Source organism: Somniosus microcephalus, chromosome 4 (assembly GCF_052327205.1).
Source record: "Somniosus microcephalus isolate GS21.2 chromosome 4, FLI_Smic_1.0, whole genome shotgun sequence".
Taxonomy (NCBI): domain Eukaryota; kingdom Metazoa; phylum Chordata; class Chondrichthyes; order Squaliformes; family Somniosidae; genus Somniosus; species Somniosus microcephalus.
This window is the reverse complement of record NC_140990.1, coordinates 184,650,698-184,675,136: the sequence shown is the minus strand read 5'-3', so window position 1 is coordinate 184,675,136 and position 24,439 is coordinate 184,650,698. Positions and strand designations below refer to the sequence as shown.

The 24,439-nt window shown below is 48.5% G+C and overlaps 1 protein-coding gene across 3 annotated transcripts in view; it reads left to right on the top strand.

The window, feature by feature from the left end:
* The window catches only part of LOC147120067 (ras-associated and pleckstrin homology domains-containing protein 1-like), a 287,386-nt gene that overhangs the window by 229,978 nt on the left and 32,969 nt on the right, over window positions 1–24,439 (top strand). For all 3 annotated transcript variants that reach the window (XM_085985600.1, XM_085985599.1, XM_085985598.1), the window contains 4 exons: window positions 1,190–1,333; window positions 3,782–3,892; window positions 16,131–16,229; window positions 19,511–19,631. In XM_085985600.1, the coding sequence (XP_085841726.1) occupies window positions 1,190–1,333; window positions 3,782–3,892; window positions 16,131–16,229; window positions 19,511–19,631 (475 nt within the window). The remainder of the gene's footprint in view (window positions 1–1,189; window positions 1,334–3,781; window positions 3,893–16,130; window positions 16,230–19,510; window positions 19,632–24,439) is intronic.

Below are 24,439 nucleotides of genomic sequence, written 5' to 3'. Positions count from 1 at the left end.
ATCCATAGTGAGCTGTCGCTTGACACAGTGAGTGAGCCCAAATCTCTGAAAAATTAAGTCATCCTCTAACCTTCGAAGTTTAAATTAAAAAAAAATTTAAACAATTATTCAAATAAAATATATTAAAGAGGAAGTTAAGTCTAAAGGGAGTACTATTTAAAAAAATAAAAAAAAAAGTCTACTTTGAAGATGAAGTTGCCATCACTCAGGTTGAGCCTACCTCCCTGCCAGGCTGTGATATCAACATTGGGGTGCTCGGGTATCCTGGAGCGGCTCAACTTGAAACACTGAGGGCTGTAACATTTGCGTGGCCCATGAGCTGGCTGGGATCCCAGAAATCTGCTCTATCAGCTGGATCCCAGAGATCCATGCCATTGGCTGGGTAATCTGCATTCTCAGGAAAAACCTAATCAAGATTCTTGGAGTACATTTTTATTTTCGTTCTCTTTAAACTTTGGGGAGGGGAAAATTATTCTCCCTAGACAATGTCTCCCATTTAAATCGACCACCATAACTCACTCCTAGATTTTGCAGAGGTACAATTCAAGGGCTTGAATAAAACACCACTCTCTAAATTGTGCTGAAAGAGAATCAAGCACCAGTCCCATAAACTTCAAGGGTAGAATTTCATAGCGATCTTAAAAAAATAAATAAATAAATAAATAAATAAAAATAAAAAATAAAAATCCCACGTGCTGGGTACAGTGTGGATCCGATCCAGGCAAGAGTGTTCTCAAGGAAAATCTGAGGCAGTGCATTGTCAAAGTCTGTCTTGTACATGTAGCTGGCTCCAGTGGTATTACCTGCCAGCCCACTTGCCTGTATGAGAGTGGTGCAAAGATTTAAAAAAACCAGAAGAATAAGTAATGGGCAGAAAAATGAAGTTCGCTAAACACGATTGAGCAGTGTCTTACTGGAATCTGTATTAATCCTTCTCCATACATAGAAGTCGCAAGGTTAATGGGTATGTCTGCAGAAAACGTGCGGTGCCCTGTATCCACCTTCACCCAATTTTCTCTCCTCCCCTCCACTTTCAAAGTAGAGGGGCAATAATAGGCTGTGGGATGTCCTTTTTACTACATCTTGGATCTAAATAGTTCCAGCAGCTCAGGCCAATTAACTCACTGTCCTTGCATTCTGACCTCTGCTGTATGTGAATTAATTGTTCTGTTCTGTGCTTTTGCTGCAGGAGTTTTTCTGTGGAAGTTCTGTGACTGTTCCAGAGATTGAGGGCATGCTTTGGCTGAAAGAGGACGGCAAGAAATCCTGGAAGAAGCGCTATTTCCTGCTCAGAGCCTCCGGAATCTATTACGTCCCTAAGGGCAAGACAAAGGTATAGGTTTTCAGAAGGTGCTTTTTTTAAGTTAATCATGTGGCAGCTGCAGTAATTCTGCAACTGCTTCCAAGAATACTTCTGGAAACACTGCAGCGACTCCAGCCATGCCTCAAGTTCTATTTTGTGATGTTCTTCATTACTGTTCACTGCCATTCTTGCTATCCAAAACCATTAGGTGCATCAGTAACTATGGAGGCATTGGGTACAGTAGCTAGATCAGAGGCGTGCTATGGCCCGGACCGGATTAGCAATTTAAATGTTCCTTGTGCGAACATTTTCAGGAAAGATGAAGTGACTGGCAGTATGAAGAAAAGATTCTATTATAGAGTTTGAATGCAAGGATCTTCTGATGTGATTACACTAAGGCAGATTCTATATGTGTGGATTTGAGGAATTGGTATGATTCTTGCTGTGGACGCCAAACAGTGGAGATGAGATAGAGATCTGCAGACAATTCAGAGAGATATGCAAGAACAGCAGGGACATCAATTTGGATAATTTTAACTGAGGATAGACTTGGATAAAGGTAATGCATGAAGTCAAAGTGGGGTGTGTGTTTTTAGAATGTGTGCTGGTCCACTGTGTGTAACTCCCCTGCTGGTGCCTGAATGAGATCAGCACTGCTAGTTAATCAAACCTGGGACCTTCTGGTCAGCGTGCCTTAATGCTGCACCTGGGGCTTGCCAGTGTTCTTGAACCAGTTCATAAGAGATGTGGCTCAGTACTTGGGAGTAAAATGATATTCTCTTTATATACATTCTCATTCCCCTCTTCCCTCTACTCAGAAGTTGAGACCTGCTAGGGGAATGGTTATAAGACAACCTCCTACTGGCACTGGGGGGGGCAGCCTCCTATGGCATGGCGGGAGCCAGCCTCCTGAGGGCACTGAGGTATAAAATAGTCCCTAATCTGAATTTTAAATGCTGCATGGAGCTACCATAGGTGCTGAACACAGTGCCAAGTTAATCTCCTTCAGGAGGTTGAAATGCCCCAAGTGTCGGGAGGGTGAAATGGCACATGGGCAATACTTCCTTACCTGTATAAACTTTATTCTCTCCCCCAACCCCCACTCCACCCCCAACAGTTGTGTGACCTCTGGCAAGTCCCTGAGTGAGATCTTGGGGTGTGCCTTCACGCTGTTCCAATGTGAATTTCCTCCTTTGTTCCTCAGTGCATTGGCTTGTGATGCACAGTCACCCCAGTACATCACAAGCCTTTGTTCATCTAGCTTCCATGCAGTGAATTAGTGTCCAACAAGAATTGCAACACATGACTGAGGACAAAAATGAAGCATGTACAACTGAGTGCGCAAAATAACTAAAACAGATTGTCGATTTGGGACTGTTTTTATTTTAACAAACTTTTTACAACAACTTGCATTTATACAGCGCTTTTAATCTATAAAAACGTCCCAAGGAGTTTCACAGAGGCAGAAGTAAAAATGGAGCCCAGGCCAAAAGAGGATAGATTAGGAGGAATGATCGATAGCCTGGTCAAAGAGGTGAATTTTAAGGAGGGTCTTGAGTAAGCATTGGTAAGGCAGGGGGGTTTAGTGTGGGATCTTGGCAGCTGAAGGCACGGTGGCCAATGGTGGGGCAAAGGGTGGGATGGACAAGAGGACAGTTACAGATGGCGAAAGAGTTTACGGGGGTTGCTGGGTTGGAGGAGGCTGGATAAGAATATTACATTTCTGATATTGAGGGGCTAGGAGCCAACGTAGCTCGGCAAGGGCAGGGATAATTGGAGAGTGGAACTTGGTGCGGGACAGGGTACGGGCAGCATGTCATCTGTCCGAATGAACACAACAGATCTTGACACCACAAACAGCCGCAATCCAGTTAGAATAGTACTTATCTTATTGGAGTACATTGGAAGCTGTTTTATTTTTAAACCTCCCCCCTAACTTAGTGTCACTTTGGGAAAAAATTTTAATGGAATGGGTAGTGCAGTGCTTAAACGGGCTGGAACATCAGCTCTTCACCGTGACGACGTGGATTCACTTCAGCCTGAAGTGAGGGGATAACAGTCTCTGCTGGCTGAAAGAGGCCTACATTAAATGAGCATGATCTCTCCAGGGTGACCACGTGCCCAGATTTGAACCGAAGTCTAATTTAAGGGGTAATTTTGTGAAATTAATATTTTTTTTTTAATTCAGTTTTCTAATGCTGGGTTTTTAATGAGACTGTGCACAAATGTAAAACTGATGCTCATGCATCATTGGCCTCCTGGTCTGCATCTAGATCATTGACTCATTTAAAAAAAAAAAAAAAAAAAAAAAAAAAATTGCCCCACATCGACACGCAAAAGGTGTCACCATGCTTTCTTACTCCTCTTACCCTTCCTTTCCCACAACCAAGTTTAAATATTGATTATCAGCGCCTTTTCACTTTCTCCTTAGGATGAAAGGTTGTTCATCGCACTGACCGGCAAAATTCTGTTTTCCAGACCTCTCGGGACCTGGCCTGCTTCATTCAGCTGGACCACATGAATGTGTATTATGGGCAGGATTACCGCAGCAAGTACAAGGCTCCCACGGACTACTGCTGTGCACTCAAGGTAAGAAATAGTGCTTAGTTTAAAGGTGTTTTCATATTGTGGAGTAGGCCATTCAACTCCTCGACTTTGTTCCTCCATTCAATTAGATCATGGCTGATCCGTACCTCAACACCCGAGAATGGGAAGAGCAGCACTCTGGCTGAGGTCACAGTTCTCTCCACCAGTGTGCTGCTGGTTATTATTAGGCCATTTGGAGCATGAATATAAAGAAGTCCCATGCTGTTGGAGGTGCAGAGTTTACTCTTCCACACAGTGTCTTGGCAATCAATGTAAAAACACTTCAAAATTAGCTGTAAGTTTCAATCTGCAGCGTCACGTGAATTTGGATCAGAATTGCTAGCCTATCCCAGCTACATATATATACTTCCAATTGTGGCCTAACTAAGGTTGTGTACATCACTCCTTTCTATTTTATGCCTCTGAATATAAATAGGATTCAGTTTGGCCTCATTTACTTGTGCTGCCTTGGCTGACCTATGTATCTGCACAACAAGGTTCTCTGCTCCTCTACTTCATCTCAAATATCACCATTTATGATGTATTTCCTTTCCCTATTCTTGATATGTTTCCACATTGAACTGTATCTGCTACCTAGCTGCCCATCGCGCAGCCTTTCACAATTTGCCATACCCACAATTTGGTGTCATCAGTAAATTTCAATATTGTTCTCAGTTCTTGAATCCATATAATTTCTGTATCTAGTAAATACACCTTTGAAGTCAAAGATAGCTCCTTTTAACCCCTACCCTTTGCTTTCTGCTATTGACGTGTCCATATTCCCTTTAATTTCATATGCCATTATCTTGCTGTAAGTTTGTTGTGTGACCTTATCAAATGCTGTACTGCCAAAACCATTTGTACTATGGAGAATTGAATCTTATTGGATAGCAAAGTCTGGGGAAATAATCTGTTGAGTATGTCGAAATACAGAAAGCTGCCCGAGAATCTCTGGCATGATCAGATAGGAGCTGTGGGACTCCAATGAGCAGTAGCAGTATTTTAAGGGCGGCTGCAGTTTATACTAATCATTTTGCCTATTTATTTTTCTCCTTCCAAATGTCCCCAGAGCTACAGAAGAATTTCCTGCAGAACAGAGGCTAGATCAGGAGTACCATAACCTTAAGTCTTTCTGTTGAATAAAAAGCTAACTTTTGCTGGCTATAATTCCTGGAGTGATTCTGGGAAAACGAACTCACAGCTGGCTTGGCACTGCCGGCTCACATGACCAGCAACTCTCCTACCCATGACTGTCAATATTAGAATGCAAGATTTAGGCTGGTGTTTGCACAGAACATTCACCTGGGAGAGAGGGGCTGCAGTAGTCACTATTCTCAGAGTTAGATGTCAGTCTGTAAATGCAGACTGATTTGTGAATCCCTTGTTACTGGTGGCCTAGAAAGTATTTTTCTTTCTGTATGAACACTTCGCACGGTGTGCCATTTTCTAAAAGGGAGCTGCAGTTTGGCAGCCAGTTTGACCTGTGGAATTTTTCTTTAACTTCAGTGCCTGCGCTTATTTAGACTTGAGCGGTATCACACCTGAGCCTGATTGTATCCTGCACTGGGAGTTGGGGGAGGTTGTACGTATATTTTTATGACACACACACTCTTTCCAGTAGGAGTCACTGAATAGTAATCAGGAGCAGGACCCGAAGCTGACTTTCCCTTTCCTTCCATATCCTAGTGTTACTGAGGCCAGTTGTAGCATCCCAATGACTGCACAGGCTGAGATCCACTAACTCAGCAAAGACTGGGAATCAAACCTGGAGCTGTCTAATCAGTATGTTGTTGCACATAGAACAGGACAGTCCCTTTTATACACTAGCCACTGTTAATGTACAATTTACTGAGCAAGCCAAGCAATACTAGTCCTTGGAGAAAAGGAGACCAATTGGCAGAATTGAGAAATCCATCAGCAGCTTTGCCAGTGACTCATTGTATTGCAATCCAGATGTATAGACAAAATTGGTAATCATTATTGAAATATAAATATATATGGGGCTCGAGATCTTAAATTCTGTACATAAGCACATGGAACTGTCTGGTGCTGTTATGTGCTCATAAAAGGTACATCACAGGGTATCGGGTGTTATGCAGAGTTTCCCCATATTACCTTATCTGTAATCAATGCATTTCTAAAAGCCCTGCTGAGGATGTGACCAATGGCTGGTTTGAATCTATGTCACACACTGGGTGGCCCCATTTGTTGTTACACTACCACTTTATACCAATATTAGGAATGTGCAGGACCAGAAAAGAACATTTCAATCTATTTGTAAGGCTTCCGAGTTCAAAAACAGACTATGTAGCTCACTAATATCTGTCGATTGATTTTCTCGACGATTGCCTGTCCAACTACCTCTTAAATTGACTGAATTTATCGGCCTCAATCACCTCCCTGGGCAGTCCATACCAAACATTCCCCACCATATGCTCACTCCCCTCTTCTGAGCTTCACGCCATGAGTAAATGGTTTCTCAGGGTTCAACTTATCGATCAGGATCTTGAATACCTCAATAAGGGCCCCTCGGTCTCAATAGAGCCTTTTTCTTTCATTTGTTTGTCAATGTGAATGGCAAGGCCAACAGGGTAGGACACGGCACAGCTTGAGAAGAAGCAGAGGTCAATCAGGAAGTAGTGATTAGGTAACACCAAACTTGAGTTTTATATACTAGAGGGTAGAAAAAAAACCAAGACCCTCAGACCCATCCAACCAGCCTCGACCAGTCAATGGTGCAATCCACATACCATTCACCCACATCCCCTAGCCATGCCATCTCCTGGGAGGGGCAAACAAGCAGAAAAAGTCTGAAATTCCTCTCTGGCTTCCTAAGCCCATTAAGCAAACTCCAGGTGACCACAGTTGCCCATGCCTCATAATCTAAACTCTTCTCCCAGGAGCTCATCAAGTTCCCCTTTTAAATAGCTGCAGCATGTGTCTCGGCAATTTGTTCCAGAGGGCGATGACATACTTTCAATCGCCCAATCTAACCCCTTGTGCATTTTATAGCTATAGCTTTCCATTGAGTGTATACCCCTACTCGTTTTACCTTCGAAAATATATCACCTAATATTTATCCACATTAAATTGCATCTGCCACCTGTCTGTGTTCCTGAAATTTTTTCAAGGCCTCCACGCTGTTTACCAAACCTCCTACTTTTGTGTCATCAGCAAATTCGAGATACCCAAGTTACCTGTATCTACTGAGAGCAAAAGTGGACCCAGCACTGCCTCACGGGGTATACCACTTCCAAGCCTCCTTCAATCTGAGCAACACCTATTTACTCTAACTTTGTTTCCTGTCTGTCACTAATATTTTATCCAAAAGCAAAATACTGCGGATGCTGAAAATCTGAAATAAAAACAGAAAATGCTGGAAATACTCAGCAGGTCAGGCAACATCTGTGGAGAGAGAAAAGAGCTAATGTTTTAAGTCAATGACCTTTCATCAGAACTGGAAAAAGCTAGCGATGTTAGCAAGTACAGAGGTTGCGAAAGCGGGGAGGGGAGGAAAGAACAAAAGGGAAGGTCTGTGATGGGGTGGAAGGCAGGAGAGATTAAATGACAAAAGGGATGATGGTGCAAGGCAAAAGGAGATGGTAATGGAACAAGTAAAGAAACAAAATATGGGTCCAGAGGAGATGTAAATGGGAATAGCAGAATCATCCGCAACAGCTGCCATCCGAAAAAATGTGGGCAGAGGTTATGAGCTGAAATTGTTGAACTTAAAATTGTGTTCAGAAGGCTGTAAAGTGCCCAATCGAACAATGAGGTGCTGCTCCTCGAGCTTCCGTTGAGCTTCATTGGAACAGTGTTGGAGGTAGAGGTCGGAGTGGGGCGGAGAATTAAAATGACAGGTGTGGTAAACCACTGATAACCTGTACATGCCTGTGTGGTAAACCACTGTTAACCCTGTACAAGTCCAGGCATGTCTCAGCCCCTGGCTCCACCCCTAAGCCCGGGTATAAAGGTGACTCACCACCCTTCCCCCGGGAGCTCTTAGGATGGATTCACTAGCAGAGGCATGCTCTAGTTCTTAGTCAATAAAAGCCTACTTCATATAAGTCCATTTCATAGTCTTTGGTATTGTTGATAGCGCATCAATTTTATTGACTAATTTTCAACATGGAGCAAATCTTGAAGCCGGAACATTTAGACCTGGATCCTCAAGCAGCAGATGCAGCCAATAACTTTGAACACTGGCTGAGCTGTTTCGAAGCCTTCCTGGAGGCCTCCAGCACTACTGTCACTACAGATGACGCGAAACGGCTTGTCTTGAACTCACGGGTGAGCCACCGAGTCTACTCGATCATCCGAGACGCCACTACTTACGCGGCCGCCATCGCGACGCTAAAGGAACAATACGTGAGGCCTGTTAACGAGGTCTACGCCAGACACCTCCTGGCTACCCGAAAACAGCGCCCCGGGGAATCGGGCGCTGAATATTTACTGGCACTGAGAGTCCTCGGCCGGGACTGTAATTGCAAAGCGGTGACGGCCAAGGAATGCACGGAAGACCTGATCCGAGACGCCTACGTAGCCGGCATCAGGTCCAACTATACTCGGCAGAGGCTGTTGGAACAGAGGGGGCTCGACCTGCAGAAGACGGTGGCCCTCGCTAACTCGTTAGACGTGGCCCTCCAGAACATGGACGCCTACCCCCCTGACCGGATGGCCACGTGGATGCCACGAGAGCAGCCATCTTGGGACCCGGTAAGGCCACAAGCCGCCAGCAGCCCAACTACAGCTGCAATGACCAGAGGCCAGAAATGCTAGTTCTGCGGCCAGGCCAAGCACCCCAGACAGCAATGCCCAGCAAAGGACGCGACCTGCTCCAAATGCGGCAAGAAAGGCCACTACGCGAGAGTGTGCAAGGCGAAATTGACCCCCAATTCCAGCAGCGCCGCATGTGAACCGTACAGGCCGCCATTTTGGACCCCACCAACCACGTAAGCCGTGCGGGCCGCCATTTTGGACACCACCAGCCGAGGGGGAGCCGCCATCTTGGACACCATCTCGGGACCAGGCCCTCAGCGCGGGCGAATACTACAGCGACCCACCGACCTCGACGATGGCCTCCATCACCCTGGACCAATCTAGGCCCCATCAACTAGCCAGGTCCATGATGAACGTAAAGGTAAATGGCCATGCCACAAATTGCCTTTTCGACTGCGGAAGCACGGAGAGCTTCATCCACCCCGACACGGTGCGACGCTACTCCCTATCGGTTATGCGCACACGCCACCAGGTCTTTATGGCCTCAAAGTCCCATACGGCGGACGTCGGCGGCTACTGTGTAGCGACTCTGACGGTGAACGGCGTGGAGTACAGAGAGTTTAAATTCCTCGTCCTGCCACAGCTCTGCACTCCCGTACTGCTAGGATTAGACTTCCAGTGCCATCTGGAGAGCGTCACGATGGCATATGGCGGGCCCCTGCCCCCACTTACAGTCTGCAGCCAGCAGAATTTAAACACGGCGCCGCGCAAAGTATGCAGCCTGTCCACCGTGAAGGTCAAACCCCCCTGTTGTTCGCTAACCTCGCCAAAGACTGCAAGCCAATTGCTACTAAAAGCAGGCGGTACAGTGCCGGGGATAGGAGCTTTATTAAATCAGAAGTACAAAGACACCTGAGGGAAGGGATTATCGAGGGCAGCACCAGCCCATGGCGAGCCCAAGTGGTGGTAGTAAAGACCGGCGAAAAACAGCGCCTGGTTATTGATTACAGCCAGACGATCAATCGATACACTCAATTAGACGCATACCCACTTCCCCGCATATCTGACATGGTCAACCAGATAGCACAATACCGGGTATTCTCGACGATTGATCTGAAGTCAGTATACCACCAGCTCCCCATCAGGCCTGAGGACCGCCAGTACACGGCCTTCGAGGCTGACGGTCGCCTCTACCACTTCCTCCGAGTCCCCTTCGGCGTCACCAACGGGGTCTCGGTCTTCCAAAGGGAGATGGACCGGATGGTTGACCAGAACGCGCTGCAGGCCACCTTCCCCTATCTAGACAACGTCACCATCTGCGGCCATGACCGGCAGGACCACGACGCCAACCTAGAAAAATTCCTCCGTACGGCCCAACGGCTGAATCTGACATACAACAGAGAAAAATGTATGTTCCGCACCGCGCGCCTCGCTATTCTTGGCTGCGTGGTGGAAAACTGAGTCATCGGCCCTGACCCCGACCGAATGCGCCCCCTCCTGGAACTACCCCCCCCACTGCCTAAAAGCCCTGAAGAGATGCCTAGGGTTCTTCTCTTACTACGCCCAGTGGGTGCCCAACTATGCGGACAAAGCCCGGCCCCTCATCAAGTCAACCTCCTTCCCCCTGACGGCAGAGGCCCTTGCGGCCTTCACCCTCATAAAAGAGGACATTGCGAAGGCCACAATGCACGCAGTGGATGAGTCCATCCCTTTCCAAGTGGAGAGCGATGCATCCGACTTCGCCCTAGCCGCAACCCTTAACCAGGCGGGGAGACCCGTGGCCTTCTTTTCACGGACCCTCCAGGGCCCCGAAATTCGACACTCCTCAGTCGAGAAGGAGGCCCAGGCGATAGTGGAGGCTGTACGGCACTGGAGGCATTACCTGGCCGGTAAACGTTTCACCCTGCTCACTGACCAACGGTCAGTAGCATTTATGTTTAACAACAGACAAAGGGGGAAAATCAAAAATGATAAGATATTGCGGTGGAGGATCGAGTTATCCACCTACAACTACGATATCTTATACCGGCCCGGGAAACTTAATGAGCCCCCAGACGCCCTATCCCGTGGGACATGTGCCAACGCACAAGTCGATAGGCTACGGACCCTCCACAATGATCTCTGCCACCCGGGGGTCACCAGGCTCTTCCACTTTATTAAAGCTCGCAACCTGCCTTACTCCATCGAGGAGATCAGGACCATGACCAGGAACTGCCAGGTCTGCGCCGAATGCAAACCGCATTTTTATAGGCCAGACAGGGCACACCTGATTAAAGCCACCCGCCCCTTCGAACGTCTCAGCGTCGATTTCAAGGGGCCCCTTCCCTCCTCTGACCGCAACACGTACTTCCTCAATATTATTGACGAGTACTCCCGTTTCCCCTTCACCATCCCCTGCCCGGACATGACCAGCGCCACAGTCATCAGGTGCCTCCACGACCTGTTCGCCATATTTGGCTTCCCCAATTACATCCACAGCGACGGGCTCGTCGTTCATGAGCCACGAGCTGCGCCAGTACCTGCTCGAGAAGGGCATAGCCACGAGCAGGACTACCAGCTACAACCCCCGGGGTAACGGACAGGTAGAGAGGGAGAACGCAACGGTGTGGAAGACCGCCATGCTCGCCCTAAAATCCAAGGGCCTCCCAATCTCCCGCTGGCAAGATGTCCTCCCCGATGCGCTCCACTCCATACGATCACTGCTCTGTACTGCCACCAACGCCACCCCTCACGAGAAGATGTTCATCTTCCCCAGGAAATCCACCTCGGGGACATCACTATCGCCATGGCTGACGTCTCCGGGACCCGTCCTGCTCAGGAAACACGTGAGGAGCCATAAGACGGACCCCCTGGTCGAAAAGGTTCACCTCCTCCACGCCAACCCACAGTACGCCTACGTGGCGTATCCTGACGGGCGGGAGGACACAGTCTCAATTCGAGACCTCGCACCCTCAGGTACCACCCGAAACACCATCGATCACCATCCACTACCTCCACCCAACACCACTACCCACGACGCACCACCGGGGTGTCTACCATGAACTGACGACATGCCGGTGCCATCCCTACCCTGAGAGGACGACACGCCAGTGCTCCGTCCCACGCGAGAAGCGGCCGCGGGCAAAGAACCGCCGCAACCGGCACCACGAAGATCATTACGGCAGACAAGACCCCCGGAGAGACTTTCGTATACGAACTTTTGAAACACTTCACCCCGCCGGACTCTTTTTAAACGAGGGGTGAATGTGGTAAACCACTGATAACCTGTACATGCCTGTGTGGTAAACCACTGTTAACCCTGTACAAGTCCAGGCATGTCTCAGCCCCTGGCTCCACCCCTAAGCCCGGGTATAAAGGTGACTCACCACCCTTCCCCCGGGAGCTCTTAGGATGGATTCACTAGCAGAGGCATGCTCTAGTTCTTAGTCAATAAAAGCCTACTTCATATAAGTCCATTTCGTAGTCTTTGGTATTGTTGATAGCGCATCAACAGGTGACCAGAAGCTTGGGGTCACGCTTGCAGACTGAATGAAAGTGTTCCGCAAAGCGGTCACCCAATCTGCGTTTGGTCTCCCCAATATAGAGGAGACTCCATCGTGAGCAGCGAATACATTATGCTAAATTGAAAAAAGTATGCGTAAATCACTGTTGCGCCTGGAAAGAGTGTTTGGGGCCCTGGACAGTGGGAAGGGAGGAGAAATGTGAGAAGTCACACAACACCAGGTTATAGTCCAACAGCTTTATTTGAAATCACAAGCTTTCGGAGCGCTGCTCCTTCATCAGGTGAAGTGGAGAGATGCATATAGGTACAGCATATATAGTCAGAGAGCACTGCCAGATGATTACAGGTAATCTTTCTAACTGCCCTTTATCACACCTCGGCAGAGAGATAATCACAGCAATCAAAGGTGTGAATGGTGTCCAAACAGGACAGTCAGGAAAACATTACATCAAAGAACAATGAGGTGGGGTCACAAGGGGTCAAATGTTGCAGATGCTGGGGTCTGTATGAAAAACAAAAAAAAAAGAATTTAAAAAAAAAAAAAAAAGATTTTTTTTGTGCTGGAAATCACAGCAGGTCCAGCCGCATCTGTGTAGAGAACAAGCCAACGACGACTCGAGTCTGGATGACTCTATGTCAGGTGGGGTTACATGTAGTGTGACATGAACCCAAGATCCCGGTTGAGGCTGTCCTCATGAGTGCGGAACTTGGCTATCAGTTTCTGCTCGACGATTTTGCATTGTCGTGTGTCTCGAAGGCCGCCTTGGAGAATGCTTACCCAAAGATTGGAGGCTGAATGTCCTTGACTGCTGAAGTGTTCCCCGACTGGGAGGGAACACTCCTGCCTGGCGATTGTTGTGCGGTGTCTGTTCATCCGTTGTCGCAGTGCCTGCATGGTCTCGCCGATGTACCATGCTCCGGGGCATCCTTTCCTGCAACGTATGAGGTAGACAACGTTGGCCGAGTCACATGAGTATGTACCATGTACCTGGTGGGTGGTGTCCTCGCGTGTGATGATGGTATCTGTGTTGATGATCTTAGCAACCCCAACTGCCCCATCCTACTTTCTCACTGACCTTCCCACCCAACACACCCACTGGGGGCTAATTTTGCCAACCTCCTTCCCATCCCATTCATCCCTCCCCTGTAGACTCTGCCAGAGGATCAACTATTACCGCCCATCTCTACATCTCCCTCCAGAATGTCCATTCACTTATGAACAAGATCCTTGCCATCCATGACCTTGTGGATACTTGCATCGACATCATTGCCTTGACACAAACTTGGCTCACGAGTGATGGCACCTTTCCCCTCAATGAAGCCTTCCCACCTTGCACCATTTGCTCCACTCAAATCGCCGTGGTAGCGGTGTGGCCCTTATCACCAAATCTCACCTTGGTCTGTCTGTCTACTCCTCTGGCACCTTCTCCTTTGAGCATCTGATCTTGTTCCACTCCTCTCACCTCCTTTAAAATGCTAATTTTCTACTGCCCACCCAAGTAGCATGCTAAGTTGCTCACAGAGATGTCTTCACTGCTTTCTTCCTTCAGTCTCTGCACCGAGCGACTTCTCACCCTCGGTGATTTTAACCTCCATCTCCAGTCACCCTGCCCTCTCATCTGAGTTCACTCCCATTCTGTCCTCCCTAAACCGCTCCCTTCATACAAACTCACCTGCCCATATTCACGGCCACCCCTTCGATCTTGCCAAATTACATGGCTTCTCTACTCCCATCGTCTCAATCACAGATAAGGCCATCTCTGATCACTTCCTTGTATCCCTCTCCACTCTCACATCCCTTCCAACCCGACTTCTTTCTGCCCCTGGAAAATACTCTTCACCCAATTAATTTACCATGGCGTTTTCAAATTCCCAAATGTCTAGCCTTTGGCACACCATTTGCCACTATTTCTGCAGCTACCGATCTGCTCAATCACATCCTTACCTCCACCTTTGCACTTGTCCCCACCAAAACCCTTACTCTTTCTCACCCTTGATACAGCCTCCATCTCAGCTCCCTTGAGCCCAATGGGTGCAGACTTGAATGTTTATGGTGGACAATTGGTTTGGCCATTCATCGCCAGGTCTGTCTGAACCACATAAAGCATTATTGGGTCCTGCTGTTCTCTGCCAAAACTGCTCACTATTCCAGGATCATTCTGGAATGCAAAGCTAACCCACGGCTTCTCTTCTCCATTACCCACCATTTTCTTAAACTCCCCTCCCCTGACCCCTCCACCCTCTCCTCCAACAATGTGTTAACTGTCCCCTGAAATAGACTAGCAAGCCACTCAGTTCAATCAAACTGCTACAAAAAGGAGGAAGACCCTCCCTGATTATGTTCTGTCCCACTGGCAGGGCAGACCCACCAGTGGGAGCAAGGTGGTATACAGTCAGGTGGGAATGGCCCTGGGAGTCCTCAACATTGACTCTGGACCCGATGAAGTTTCATAGCTGCAGGTATAAGGGAACGGTAGCATAGTGGTTATGCTACTAGACTAATAATCCGGAGATGTGAGTTCAGATCCCACCACAAGTGTGAGGAGCTTAAGGACTTCTTTGTCACTAAGATTGAGACCATCCGTTCAGCTGCCTCTGCCGTTTCCCTTCCTTCCCCTAGCCCACCTCCGGGTTCCTTCCCGCCCTAGCCCCAAACTCTCATCTTTCTCTGGTTTCTCTCCTATATCCCCTCATGCCCCCTCTGAGCTCATCTTGCCCATGAGACCCACTTCCTGCTTCTTTGATGCTATTCCCAACAAACTACTGACCACCCAACTTCCCTTCCTGGCCCCCATGCTAACTGGTATTGTTAAGTTCCCACTCTGGCACTGACCCTGTCCCTTTTCAAATCTGCCGTCATCACCCTACTCAATGAACTTACTTTCCACCTCTCTGTCCTTGCAAACTAATGCACCATCTCCAACCTCCCTTTCCTCTGCAAATTCCTCGAACATCTTTCCCGCAACTACATTTTTGAACCTCTCCAATCAGATTTCCAGCCCTGTCACAGCACTGAAACAACCCTTATCGAAGTATCAAAGTCACAAATGACATCCTATGTGACTGTGACTGTGGTGCACTATCCCCCTCATCCTTCTCGACCTGTCTGCCACCTTTGACATGGTTGATGACACTATCCTCCTCCAACGCCTCTCCTCCGTGTCCAGATGGGTGAGACTACCCTCGCATTATTCCGTTATTGCCCAGTCGTAGAAGGAGAATTTCCTGCAATTACTTCTCTTCCGGCTCCCTCGCTGTTATTTCTGGAGTACCCCCAAGGACCTCTCCTCAACCCCCTCCTATTTCTCATCTACACACTGCCCCTTGGTGACATCATCCGAAAACACAACGTCAGATTCGACATGTACGCTAACGACACCCAGCTCTACCTCACCACCACCTCGCTTGAGCTCTCCACTGCCTGTGATTTGTCATGCTGCTTGACCGACATCCAGTTTTGGATGAGCAGAGATTTCCTCCAATTAAATATTGGGAAGTCTTCGGTCCCTCCATGGCCACTATCTCGGGTTGAACCAGACTGTTTGCAACCTCCGCATCCTATTTGACCTTGAGCTAAGCTTTGAACCCCATAGCGCCTCTCTAACCAAGACCGCTTGCTTCCACCCACGAAATATCGCCCATCTCTGCCCTGGCCTCGGCCCATTTGCTGCTGAAACTCTTATCCTTGCTTTTGTTACCTCCAGACTCTACTATTCCAATGCTCTCTTGGCCGGCCTCCTGTCTTCCATCCTCCATAAATATGTGGATATAGGAATTTATAATAGAAAATATTGACGCAAAGTGTGATGAAAGAAAGTCAAGTGGCATAGACAGGAAGTATTGCAGGCATTATATTTTTAATATCGATGTATAGTCAAATTCAATACAAGTGTTTGACAGTTTGGGCTTACATTTTCCCATTTCCAGTCTGACCACAGTGATTTGTTAGAAATTTTTGTACGTTGCTGCCTGCCTTGTGATGTGTAAAAGTTTATTCTCCCATTTATTGTTTTTCTGCAGCACCCTCAGATCCAGAAGAAGTCTCAATACATCAAGTACCTCTGCTGTGATGATGTCAGAATTCTTCACCAGTGGGTGAATGGCATTCGCATTGCCAAGGTAACTAGCTGTTGGGGGAGGTGGTCATGCTTTATCCTTGGGTGGAGTAGTGAGTTTCATTCAGTCGCTAGCCTGCACTATACCTAACCTGAAAATTCTTGAGACCAACACTAAACACCACTGCTCCTTTCCCCAGCACTGTCCTCTTAACCTTTAAATATGAAGCAAAAATCATGTCTGTGCCAGCTCTTTGAAAGAGCTATCCAATTAGTCCCACTCACCTGCCCTTTCCCCATAGCCCTGCAAATTTTTCCTTTTCAAGTATATATACAATTCCCTTTTGAAAGCTACTGTTGAATCTGCTTCCACCGCCCTTTCAGGCAGTGCATTCCAAATCATCATAACTCGCTGTGTAACAAAAAAAAAAATCTCATCTCCCTGCTGGTTCTTTTGCCAATCATCTTAAATCTGTATCCTGTGATTTTTGACCCTCCTGCCAGTAGAAACAGTTTCTCCCTATCTACTCTATCAAATCCCTGCATAATTTTGAGCACTTCTATTAAATCTCCCCTTAACCTTCCCTGCTTTAAGGAGAACATGCCCAGCTTCTCTAGTTTTTCCACATAACTGAAGTCCCTCCTCCCTGGTACCATTCTAGTATATCTCCTCTGCACCCTCACCAAGGCCTTGACATCCTTCCTAAAGTGTGCTGCCCATAATTGGACACAATTCTCCAGCTGAGGCTTAACTAGTAATTTATAAAGGTTTACAATAACTTCCTTGCTTTTGTACTCTTGGCCTCTATTTATAAAGCCAATGATCCTCTTATGCTTTTTTTAACATCCTTACCAACTTGTCCTGCCACCTTCAAAGATTTGTTTGTGAACCCCCAGGTCTCTCTGTTCCTGTATCCCCTTTAAAATTGTACCATTTGGTTTATATTGCCTCTCCTCATTCTTTTTTCCACCTTTCTGTGTTAAATTTAATCTGCCATATGTTTGCTCATTTCACCAGTCTGTCTATGTCCTCCTGAAGACTGCTACTATCCTCCTCACTGTTTACTACATTTTCAAGTTTTCTGTCAACTGCAAACTTTGAAATTATGCCTCCAAGTTTAGGTGATTGATATATATCAAAAAGAGCGGTGGTCCTAATAACCCCTGGGGACGCCACTATATACCTCCCTCTAGTCTGAAAAACTTTATGCTTTCAATCTTTTCGCCAGATTTGTATCCATGCTGCCACTGCCCCTTTAATCCCTTTTGATTAAAGGGATGGGCTTTTGATGGGCTTCAATTTTGCTAACCAGTCTATTATGTGGTACTTTATTAAACACCTTTTTAAAGTCTATCTACACAATATCAACTGCACTACCACTCTTATTTCCCTTAGCAAGCTAGGATGCATCCCAAATTGGCTAAGTGACAGGAAACAGAGTAGTGGGCGCTGCACTTTAGGAAGTATGTGAAGGCCTTAGAGAGGGTGCAGAAATGATTTATGGGATGAATGGTGAACGGTTGTTTTTCGGACTGGAGGGAGGTATATAATGGTGTCCCCAGGGGTCGGTACTAGGACCTCTGCTTTTCTTGATATATATTAATGACTTGGAATTGGGAGTACAGGGCACAATTTCAAAATTTGCAGATGACACAAAACTGGAAGTATAGTGAACAGTGAGGAGGATAGTGATGGACTTCAAGAAGACATAGACAAGCTGGTCAAATGGACGAACATGTGGCAGATGAAATTTAACGCAGAAAAGTGTGAAATGATACATTTTGGTAGGAAGAACAAGGTAAGGCAATATAAACTAAAGGATACAATCCTAAAGGGGGTGCATAAACTGAGAGACCTGAGGGCATATGTGCACAAATCGTTGAAAGTGGCAGGGCAGGTTGAGAAAGTGGTTAAAAAAAGCGAACGGGATCCTGGGCTTCATAAATGGAGGCATAGAGTACAAAAGCAAGGAAGTTATGATGAACCTTTATAAAATACTGATTCGGCCTCAACTGGAGTATTGTGTCCAATTCTGGGTGCTGCACTTTAGGAAGGATGTGAAGGCCGTAGAAAGGGTGCAGAAATTATTTACGGGAATGATTCCAGGGATGAGGGACTTCAGTTACATGGATAGACTGGAGAAGCTGGGGTTGTTCTCCTTAGAGCAGAGAAGGTTGAAAGGAGATTTGATAGAGGTGTTCAAAATCATGATGGACCTAGACAGAGTAGATGGAGAGAAACTGTTCCCATTGACGGAAGGGTCGAGAACCAGAGGACACAGATTTAAGGTGATTGGCAAAAAAAACAAAGGTGACATGAGGAAAAACTTTTTTACGCACGAGTGGTTAGGATCTGAAATGCACTGCTTGAAAGGGCGGTGGAGGCAGATTCAATCGTGGCTTTCAAAAGGGAATTGGATAAGTACCTGAAGGAAAAAAATTGCAGGGCTACAGGGAAAGGGCGGGGGAGTGGGACTAGCTGAAGTGCTCTTGCAGAGAGCCAGCATGGGCTTGATGGGCCGAATGACGACCTTCTGTGCTGTACCCATTCTATGATTCATCCGAACAAGGTGAATTTTCTACTTTGAGCGTTGCCATCTTTGACATTGGCCACAGTCTATTCTTTTCTGAAGACAGATGCAAAGTACTTATTTTACCTAAGCCATGCCCTCTGTTTCCACAAGATTATTTCCTTTGTGGTCCCTTTGACTATACTTTTTATATGTTACTAAAAGACTTTCATGTTCTGTTTTATGCTACCACTAATCTCTTTTGCCCCTCTTACTTCCTTTTTTCAGTTCTCTGTACTTTTTGTATTTTGCATAATTCCCTACTGTATTACAAACCTGACACTTATCAGCTTCCTTTTTCTGTTTCATTTTAATCTCAATTTCTTTAGTCATCCTGTGAGCTCTAGCTATGGATTTTCTTCCTTTCCCCATCATAGGAATGTGTCTAGTCTGTACCTGAACTATATCCTCCTTGACGGCCTCCCGTTGCTCATTTACTATTTTACCTGCCAATCTTTGTTGCCAAACCACCTGGGCCAGATCCCCTCTTGCAGTTGAGTATTTGTACAGGTCTGTCACTGTCTAACACTGGGGTGCAGAACTGGTGGGTACAGGCTTGACACTGTGTATTGGATTTTGAGGAAATGAATCTCGCTAGAGAAGTGAATTGGCAGAACATTGAGGAGAATTAGCTTCAGTAGAATTTTAGCCATGGCATATCTAGTTGGCTTAAACCTGAATGAACAGCTACTGTGACTGTGGCCTTTTTCCTTTGGAAATGTACAGAAGCTGACAGTGATAATCAAATAATCCCCTTTTCATCTTTGTTAACCAGTATGGGAAGCAACTATATGACAACTACCAGGATGCTGTGAAGCGGGCTGAAGCTGCATATGAATGGTCGTCCCTGTCCAGCGCTAGTATGAAATCCGGGTCCAGCTCTTCCAGTTTGCCAGGTAAATTGGCTTAGAAGTTTTACCTTTCCCAATTTTGTCTATCTTCCCCTCTACCCTCCTGTAAATGGTACTGATTCTTGTTGTGGTGTGGGTGTCACAGGCACCAGTTGCCAACCAGGTACCTCAGTTTATGTGTGAGCATAGACAGTATCAGCAGGAAATTCCACCATTGGTGGCATCACAGCTAATCCTGTTCCTGCCCTGTTCAGTTCTGTATGGCTAGAAAGAGTGAAAAATAAAAACTGAATCCTCATAAGTGCAGATATAGTTTGCTTAAGGCATGTTGTGCGTTGGATGTATATTTTCTAACGAACTGCAGATACCAGTCAATAATATACGTGCCACATGGAAAAGAAATTCTGCAGGAAATTTGAGTGGATGTACTGCATTATTACCTAACATTTTTACCATGTACATATTTTGATGAGCTCACTTGATGGCTCTTTTGACAATTGCACAACTCCGTGCACTGCTGAGCCATACGCCAATCTGTACCATCCCCAATCTGTGTGGTTAGCTGTTCTCAAACAGGGAGATGATAAAGGTGTTGCAGCTGGCCTTGGTGCCTTTGGGAAATAAGCAGCCAGTGCCCCCCATCTCATTTGCTACTCAGTGAGCCCTCCTGGAATATGGGCGGGATCATGCTTGGCTGTGATGCTTTCTATGGTCGACAGTCCACCAATGCTTGCTGTCTATGTTTACATGGAAAATGGCCACTTGGGTGAGGTACCAGAGACTGTGTACATAAGAGCATAAGAAACAGGAGCAGGAGTAGACCTTCAGCCCCTCGGGCCTGCTCTGTCATTCAATAAGATCATGGCTGACCTTCGACCTAAACTCCACTTTCCCGCCCAACCCCCATATCCCTTGATTCCAAAAATCTATCTATCTCTCAGCCTTGAATATACTCAACAACTCAGCATCCACCACCCTCTGGGGTAGAGAATTCCAGAGATTCACAACACTGAGTGAAGAAATTTATCCTCATCTCAGTCATAAATGGCTGACCCCTTATCCAGAGACTCGACCCCTAGTTCTAGACTCTCCAGCCAGGGGAAACAGCCTCTCAGCATCTACCCTGTCAAGCCCTTTCAGAATCTTGTATGTTTCAATGAGATCACCTCTCATTCTTCTAAACTCCAGAAAGTATAGGCCCATTCTACACAATCTCTCCTCACAGGACAATCCCCTCATCCCAGGAATCTAGTGAAACTTGGCTGCACCGCCTCTGAGGCAAGTTTATCCTTCCTTGGGTAAGGAGACCAAAACTGTACACCGCACTCCAGGTATGGTCTCACCAAAGCCTTGTACAATTTCAGCAAGAGTTCCTTACTCCTGTACACCAACCCCTTGCTGTACCTGCATGTTAACTTTCTGTGTTTCGTGTACAAGGACCCCCAAATTCCTCTACGCCAACATTTAATAGTTTCTCACCATTTAAAAATACTCTGTTTTTCTATTCTTCCTACCAAAGTGAATAACCTCACATTTCCCCACATTATACTCCCATCTCCCAGCTTCTTGCCCAGTCACTTAACCTGTCTATATCCCTTTGCAGACTCTGTCCTCCTCACAGCTTACTTTCCCACCTAGCTTTATATCGTCAGCAAACTTAGATAAATTATACTTGGTCCATTCATCCAAGTCACTAATATAGATTGTAAATAGCTGAGGCCCCAGCACTGACCCTTGCGGCACCCCACTGGTAACAGACTGCCAACCTGAAAATGACCCATTTATTCCTACTCTGTTTTGTCTGTTAACCAACCCTCTGTCCATGCTCATACCTTATCCCCAACCCCATGGGCCCTTATCTTGTGTAACAACATTTGTGTGGCACCTTATTGAATGCCTTTTGAAAATCCAAATATACTACAGGTTTGTGGCGACATGCCACCATTGGACATAATCCGCTCACGGCGGCACGGACAGTTTACGCAGGCGCACTGCCGGCAGCAGCCGCCCCCAGCCGTGGGCCCTTTCCTCCGGCAGCTTGTTTCCCATAGGGACAGGCTGCCGGGAGCACTTCCTGTCTGGGGAGTATTTAGGTGGTTGCACGGGCTTTTTAAGCACTTGTTTTGCCATGATGTAAATTAAAGCAGTTGTGTTCCATCAACTCTGGTCTCGACTCCCACGTTTGCCGCGGTATCTCAACACTGGTGACCCCAACGCTCAGGACGAATCCTAAGCTAGCATGGCGGATACAAACGCAGTCACGGTTAAACTACCGGACTTTTGGGAGAACCTGGCCGAGGCCTGGTTCGTTCAAGCCGAGTCCAGATTCCGGCTGAGAAGCATTACAGTCGACGCCACGAAGTACGACTACCTCGTCGCCTCTCTCACCTGCGCCACAGTCCCTAAGGTTTGGGCAGCGCTGCAGGATCCACCAGAGGAAGGAAAGTACGAACATCTGAAGGCCGCGCTCCTTAAAAAAATTTCAGGCGTCCTCCTACCAGCGCAACTGCCAACTCCTCGACCTTCTAGGCCTTGGTGACGCTTCACCATCAGACCTGCTTTCCCACATGCTGTCCCTCTCGGACGACAAAAAACCCGGTGCCCTCTTTCGCACGCTTTTCATTCGGCAGCTCCCCGCCAGCATCCGCCCGCTCATTGTGGAGTCTGGCTCCATGGACCTGAACGAGCTAGCCAAAAAGGCTGACCGGCTGCTCTCCGCGCAGACCCCCCCGCGACGTCGCGCCCGACCTCACGGCAGCGACCACGCGGTCCCCCCCGGCTCACTAGGCCCGACCGCCCTTCCACTCCGGGTCACTGCTACTACCACACCCGTTTTGGCACTAGGGCCCAACGCTGCACGCCACCGTGCACTTTCAAATCCCTCCCCGCACCGGCCCCCACGATGGCCGCGGGGCAAAAGGGGCCCTTACTGTACGTCATCGACGACAGCACCAACCGCCGATTCCTGTGCGACACAGGAGCCCAGCACAGCATCACCCCCGCCTCCGCCCTCGAAATCCAACGCGGTGCACGGGGTGTTACGCTGGCTGCAGCCAATGGCTCTGACATCTGCACATACGGCACCCGCATGGTCACGCTCGACCTCGCAGGCTGCCGCTACCGCTGGGAGTTCCTCACAGCCAAGGTCCTCTGTCCACTCATCGGCACCGACTTCCTACGCGCCCACGGCCTTCTTGTCGACATTCCGAGGCACCGCCTCGTCGACATCAATACTATGGCCCCCATCCCTGGCGCAGTCACCCCGGCCCGTTCGGCCGGCCTGGCGACCTACTGCCTCGCCAGAGCCACGGACGACTACTCGGCACTACTAGCCGAGTTTCCCGCCCTCACTAACCCGACCTTTTCGGCCAAAGCCGCCAAACACGGTGTGGAGCACTATATCCCCACCACCGGCCCCCCGGTCGCTGCCCACGCCCGCAGACTCGACCCGGCCAAGCTGGAAATCGCGCGGGCCGAGTTCACTACCATGGAGCAACTCGGCATCATCCACCGCTCCAGCAGCCCTTGGGCCTAGCCCCTCCACATCGCCCCCAAGCCCGGCGGAGGCTGGCGCCCCTGCGGGGACTACCGCCGCCTCAACGATGCCACCACCCCCGACCGATACCCGGTGCCGCACATCCAGGACTTCTCGGCCCGATTGGCCGGACGAACTGTCTTCTCCAAGGTCGACCTGGTGCGCGGTTACCACCAAGTCCCCGTACACCCCGCGGACATCCCCAAAACAGCCGTCATCACCCTATTCGGCCTGTTCGAGTTCCTGAGGATGCCCTTCGGCCTCAAGAATGCAGCCCAGGCTTTTCAGCGCCTTATGGACTCAGCCCTCCGGGACCTGAACTTTCTATTCGTCTATCTAGACGACATTCTCGTGGCCAGCTCCTCCAAACAGGAACACCTCGAACACCTTCGCATCCTGTTCGGGCGCTTAGCCCAACACGGGCTTATCCTCAGCCCGGCGAAGTGCCAATTCAGCCTAGCCGATATCGATTTTCTCGGCCACCACATCACTCCTGTTGGGGCCGTCCCCCTGCCCAACAAGGTGCAGGCCGTCCAGCAATTCCCCCGCCCTAAAACCATCAAAGGCCTCCAGGAGTTCCTCGGGATGGTGAACTTTTACAACAGGTTCATCCCCAGAGCTGCAGCCCTCATGAAGCCCCTATATGATTCCCTCCGAGGTAAATCCGGCAAGATGGCCGTAGCCTGGACCGCTGACACGTCAGCCGCCTTCGATGCCACCAAAAACGCGCTCGCCGACGCCACCCTGCTCGCACACCCGAGGGCTGATGCCCGGGTCGTGCTCACCACCGACGCCTCCGACCATGCGGTCGGAGCCGTGTTCGAGCAGTGGGTCAATGGCGCGTGGCAGCCACTTGCCTTCTACAGCCGCCAACAGCGCTCCCCGGAGGTCAAATACTCTACTTTCGACCGCGAGCCTCTCGCGCTCCACCTGTCGGTCCGCCATTTCAGGTTCCTCCTGGAGGGCCGCCCCTTTACCGCGTACGTGGACCACAAGCCGCTCACATACGCGATGGCCAAGAACACCGACCCCTGGTCCGCTAGGCAGCAACGCCAGCTCGCGGCCGTGTCCGAGTTTACCACGGACATCCAGCACGTCTCCGGTAGAGACAACGTTGTCGCCGACTGCCTTTCCCGTCCTGCCATCTGCGCGAATCACCTAGCGGTCGACTACGCGCAACTAGCAGCGGCCCAGCTCACGGACCCAGACCACCTCTCGGCGGCTACCAGCCTGCCAGGGCTACGCCTAGCCAAGGTCGCGCACGGGCCCAAAGCCACGGCAGTCACTTGCGACGTCTCACTCGGCCAACCCAGGCCGG